The sequence below is a fragment of the Penaeus monodon genome, chromosome 20, assembly GCF_015228065.2.
Source record: "Penaeus monodon isolate SGIC_2016 chromosome 20, NSTDA_Pmon_1, whole genome shotgun sequence".
Classification (NCBI taxonomy): domain Eukaryota; kingdom Metazoa; phylum Arthropoda; class Malacostraca; order Decapoda; family Penaeidae; genus Penaeus; species Penaeus monodon.
In genome coordinates, this window is record NC_051405.1 from 814,498 (window position 1) to 814,777 (window position 280).

General features: G+C 50.0%; 1 protein-coding gene across 1 annotated transcript in view; it reads left to right on the plus strand.

Moving 5' to 3' along the window:
* LOC119585560 overlaps positions 1 to 280 on the plus strand; it is a 46,697-nt gene that overhangs the window by 38,130 nt on the left and 8,287 nt on the right. The window contains 1 exon segment of the mRNA XM_037934177.1: positions 79 to 241. Coding sequence (XP_037790105.1) covers positions 79 to 241 — 163 coding nt within the window.

Genomic DNA, 280 nt, shown 5'->3' on the forward strand with positions numbered 1-280 from the left:
AAACAAAAAAACATGTGCATTAGCTTTAAGACCTTTGATGATGATCACGCAGATAGTGATGAATGTAAACCACCACAGATGCAAAGGGGCTGACTTCACTTGCTACTCGTACGACTTCATGTCTGCCAGCGAAAAGATCTGCCGTCTCTCTCATCATTCCGGTGCCACGCTGGCGCACATTCAGGAGCCTTACCTTGAGATCGGCAACGCCACCACGTACGAGATGCAGTCCTGCTATCAGGTGGGTCCCGCAGCTGACGGGGTTAGGGTCCATTGTTTT